The sequence below is a fragment of the Cariama cristata genome, unplaced genomic scaffold, assembly GCF_000690535.1.
Source record: "Cariama cristata isolate BGI_N322 unplaced genomic scaffold, ASM69053v1 scaffold15606, whole genome shotgun sequence".
In the NCBI taxonomy this organism is placed as follows: Eukaryota; Metazoa; Chordata; class Aves; order Cariamiformes; family Cariamidae; genus Cariama; species Cariama cristata.
In genome coordinates, this window is record NW_009623916.1 from 325 (window position 1) to 4,461 (window position 4,137).

The following is a 4,137-nucleotide window of genomic DNA, read 5'->3' on the forward strand; positions in this document are numbered from 1 at the left end:
GGGGCGGCGAGCACGGCGGCGTTCTTCCTCTGCGAGGGGCTGCTGGGTCAGCACTTTGATGTGGTCCCTGATGGGGTGGCCAAGCCCCAACCTGGGGACCTCTTCCTCTTCCCACTGGCCTCAGGGGGCCCTGGCTGGTGGGGCGCCCACGCCGGTGTCTACTGCGGTGATGGGGAGATCATCCACCTGGAAGGTGAGCCCCAGGAGGTGGTCATGGCACGGGGACACGCCCATGGAAAGGACACAGGGTACAGCGTTCCCTCCACCCCGCAGGCAGCTCAGGGACGTCCCCATCGGGGATTGTGGCCAAGCATGGCAAAAGCCACCTCCTGCGGACGCGGGGTCCTGCCAAGGTGCTGCGGAGGAAGGGAGGGCTGGATGCAGCTGCTCTGCAGCGGCGGATCCGGGCAGCCATGGACCAGGCGGTGGAGTACGACGCCATCACCTGCAACTGCGTCCACTTCGCCCTCTCTCTGCTGGGGCTGGGCCAGCTCACCGGTGCCATGGTGGGTACCACCACCATAGCGGGTGCCACCAGACCAGGGGACCCTGACACCCGCTCCAGCCCAGCGTCACCACAGCCCATCTTCTCTCCCAGGTGTCCCCAGCACTGCAGTGATGGAGGTCGCGATGTACCTGGGAGATGCATGGGGCTGGACCGTGCCTCCCTGGGGGACCAGCATTGCACCAGTGGCTTTGGCATCCCTCTTGTGTGGCAATAAATGGTTGCACGGAGGCTCTGTGCCATCCCTCGTTGATGTGTGGGGTTTTTTTGCTTTTGCTTTCCTTTTCCCAGAAGCTGCCAGCGAGCAATGTCCCACCTCGGCACATCCAGAAGGGAGCGTCTGCTCTTCACTCCCCATGGCCTCCTGAGACAAACAGATGCCTCTTTGGTTGCTGGCATTTGATTTTTGAGCATCAAAACAAATATTCCCTGGGCCGCTGGGTTGAAAACTGGCCAAACAGCTGGACCAAGTCTGGTTGGAGGTCAGTCACTGGTGCTGCATCCCAGGGGTCAATACTGGATCTAGTCCTGGTCAATAACTTCATTACTGGTCCGGTTGACAGGGCAGAGCATAGCCTCAGCGAGTTTGCTGTTGACATCACACGGGGAGGGGTGGCTGATGCATCAGAGGGTTGCGCTGGCACCCAGAGGGACCTGGACAGGCCGGAGAAATGGGGAAGGTGCAAAGTTCTGCCCCTGGAGATGAGCAAGCCCAGGCACCAGGACATGCTGCGGGGTGACCAGTTGGAAAGCAGCTTGGCAGAAAAGGTCCTGGGGGTCCTGTGGGACACCAAGTTGACCATGAGCCAACAGTTTGCCCTTGGGGCACAGTGAAGGCCAACAGCGTCCTGGGCTGCATTAGGAGGAAGGCTGCCAGCAGGTCAAAGATGATGATCTTTGCCTGCTGCTTAGCACTGGTGAGGCCATGCTTGGAGCGCTGGGTTCTGTGCTGGGCTCCTCAGTACAAGAGAGACATGGACATACTGGAGAGAGATCAACAAAAGGCCACCAAGGATCTGGAGCATCTCTGGTATGAAGAGAAGCTGGGAAAGCTGGGGTTGTTCAACCTGGGCAAGAAAAGGCTTGGGGGGGATCTTAACAGTGTGTATCAACACCTGGTGGTGGGACTAAAGAAGATGGAGCCAGGCTCTTCTCGGTGGTGCCCAGTGCAGGGCCAGAGCCAATGGGCATGAACAGAAACACAGGAGGTTCCCTCTGAACATCAGGAAATACTTTTTTCACTGTGAGGGTGACGGACACCTGGCACAAGTCACCCAGGGATGTTCTGGAGCCTTCCTCTTTGGAGGTATTCAAAAGTCATCTGGACATGGTCCTGGGCAGGGAGCTCTAGGTTGAGGTTAGATCAGGTGACCTCCAGAGGTGCCTCCAACCTCAACCGTTCTGTCAAGCTGCTTGAAGTCTCTCTCTGGGCTTTCTTACGGGGACCCTTGCAGTTCCCACACCCACGGGAGAGTTTCTGGGAGCCTTTGCCCACCAGAGGTGAAGTTTGATTCCCCAGCGAGGGGGAAATGTCCCCATGGCTTCTAAGGGGAAGGGAGCAAAATTGAGAAGCTGGGTGCCTGATCAGGCTGGGGCTGGAGGAAGGTCTCTTGGAGGCAGGTGGGAGGTCGCTGAATGACACGCACTTTTGGAGACGTCCTGCAGCTCCTCTCAAGAGCATTTCCAGGACCTCCCACCTCACCTCCCTCCATTCCCAAACTCAACATTTACGGTGGAATTAGCAAATCACCTAATTAATTAATCCAGCTTTAGGAACTGGAAAAATCCATTCAGGGTTTCCTGGAGTTTGTCCTGCTTTGGGGTTTTGCTTTCAGCCTTTCTCCGTCTCTCATGTGCTTCAGGAGGGATGTGAGGTGAGGTTTGGTCCCCGGCGCCTGCCGACCCACCCACCCCTGCTGTGTTTCCCATAGCCCTTGATGGCAGGGCCATCAGCCCGGCTCTGCCACCAGCTCCATCCCAGAGAAAACAATGCTAAGTAGCAGCAGCAGCCTGGTCAGGATGCTCCCATCGCCGCATCCCATCGCAGGCAGCTGCCCGCACCACCGTCACACCGGGACAGGGAGAGGGATGATGAACGAGGCCTGTCCCAGGACATCTCCAGCTCAAAGAAGTTGTGCAGGATGGGTGACTTTTGCCCAAATCGAGACCTTGCGCCTGGCAGGAGCCACCACGGGCAGGGTGTGATGGCAGGGTGGGACCCTGCCCTCCGTGCATGGGCAGGATGACACGAGCTTGGCACTGACACCCCATTTCTGTTCCTCTTTCCTTGCAGATGTTGAGCAGCTTTGTAAGTAGGGGCTTGGTGAAACCTCTGCCTGCAGTGTGGGGGACTCGTGGGGCATTGGGGGGGCAACTAGGCTGGTTCTGCCACCTCCTCACCTTCCCTCCCTGGCAGAGTTGGCAGAGGGAATATGAGGCACCCAAGTTTCTGCTGTTCAAGAGCATCCCTGGGCATGGGGAGGTCTTTGAGGAGGTATCAGAGAGCAAGTTGCAGCCTAGCCACATCTTGCGCTTCCCCTTAGACATCAGCTCTGGCGTCCTCAGCAGCAGCGTCAAACATGTGGCCGTCTACTGCGGGGATGGAGAGGTCACACACTTCCAGAGAAAGTGCCTGACCCCCTACTCCTGTTTGGAATGTGGTGGTGGTCGAAAGGTGTCCGGCAATGTGATGGCTGGCCTGGGGTGATGAGTGGCTCTCAGTTTTCCAGACAAGAAAAATCAGAGGACCAGAGGTCAGATCAGCAAGGAAGGCTTCAAAGCCATGAAAAAGGAGAGGGGGAAATGCCAGATGTACCAAAAGAAAAGGCACATCAGTTTCAGTGACTTCAATAGTAAAGTCAGGGAGGCAGTGAACAGCAAAAAGCCAACTATTACCCTGGCAAAAATAACTGCATCCACTTCACCCTCTACCTCCTGGGCTTGGTGGACTTCTACATAAAACTGATGAGCACGGAGCTGGGCATCACGGACATGGTGGGACAGCTCCTGCACCCACAGCCAGCCCTGTGTTTGCATCCTGACCTGATTCCCCCTGCGGCTGGCCCATGGGCAGTGGGGACAGTGGTGGGGACAGCAGTGGGGACAGCCAAGCCCCCCACTTATGGACAGCTTTCTCCTGCAGGTGGAAATCCAAGATGAAGGTGGCAGCCGTGGTGGTGGGGCCATGAGTATCTCCAGTGCCAGCCCTCCCTGGCAGGGCTGTGGGGTCCCTAGGAGGGCTGTGGGGTCCTCAAAGAGGGCTGGTGTCTCCAGGAGGGGTGATGTCCCTGGGAGGGATGCGAGGTCTCCAGGAGGACTGCGGTCTTTGGGAGAGCTAGGGTCTCCAAGAAGACTGGGGTCCCCAAGGAGCTAGGGTCTCTGGGAGGACTCTGGGGTCCCAAGGAGGGCTTGGGTTCCCAGGATGGCTCAGTCCCCAGGAGGGCTCTGGGGTCCAAGGGAGGGTTGAGTTGCCAGGAGAGCTGTGGTCCCCAAAGAGGGCTGGGTTCCCCTGGGAGGACTGTAGGCAGCTGGGAGGGCCGCGAGTTCCCCAAAGAGGACTGGTGTCTCCATGAGGGTTGGGATCTCTAGGAGGGCTTCAGGGTCCTCAGGAAAGCTGTGGGCACTCCGGGGGC

At 58.2% G+C, this 4,137-nt stretch overlaps 1 protein-coding gene across 1 annotated transcript in view; it reads left to right on the top strand.

Annotated features, from left to right (window-relative positions):
- The window catches only part of LOC104163841, a gene marked incomplete at its 5' end in the record, with an annotated part of 3,479 nt that extends 267 nt beyond the window's left edge, over positions 1 to 3,212 (top strand). The window contains 4 exons of the mRNA XM_009702968.1: positions 1 to 193; positions 283 to 506; positions 2,799 to 2,813; positions 2,922 to 3,212. The exon at positions 1 to 193 is cut by the window's left edge and continues 1 nt beyond it. Of these exons, the coding sequence (XP_009701270.1) occupies positions 1 to 193; positions 283 to 506; positions 2,799 to 2,813; positions 2,922 to 3,212 (723 nt within the window). The remainder of the gene's footprint in view (positions 194 to 282; positions 507 to 2,798; positions 2,814 to 2,921) is intronic.
- Between the last annotated feature and the right edge of the window lie 925 nt (positions 3,213 to 4,137).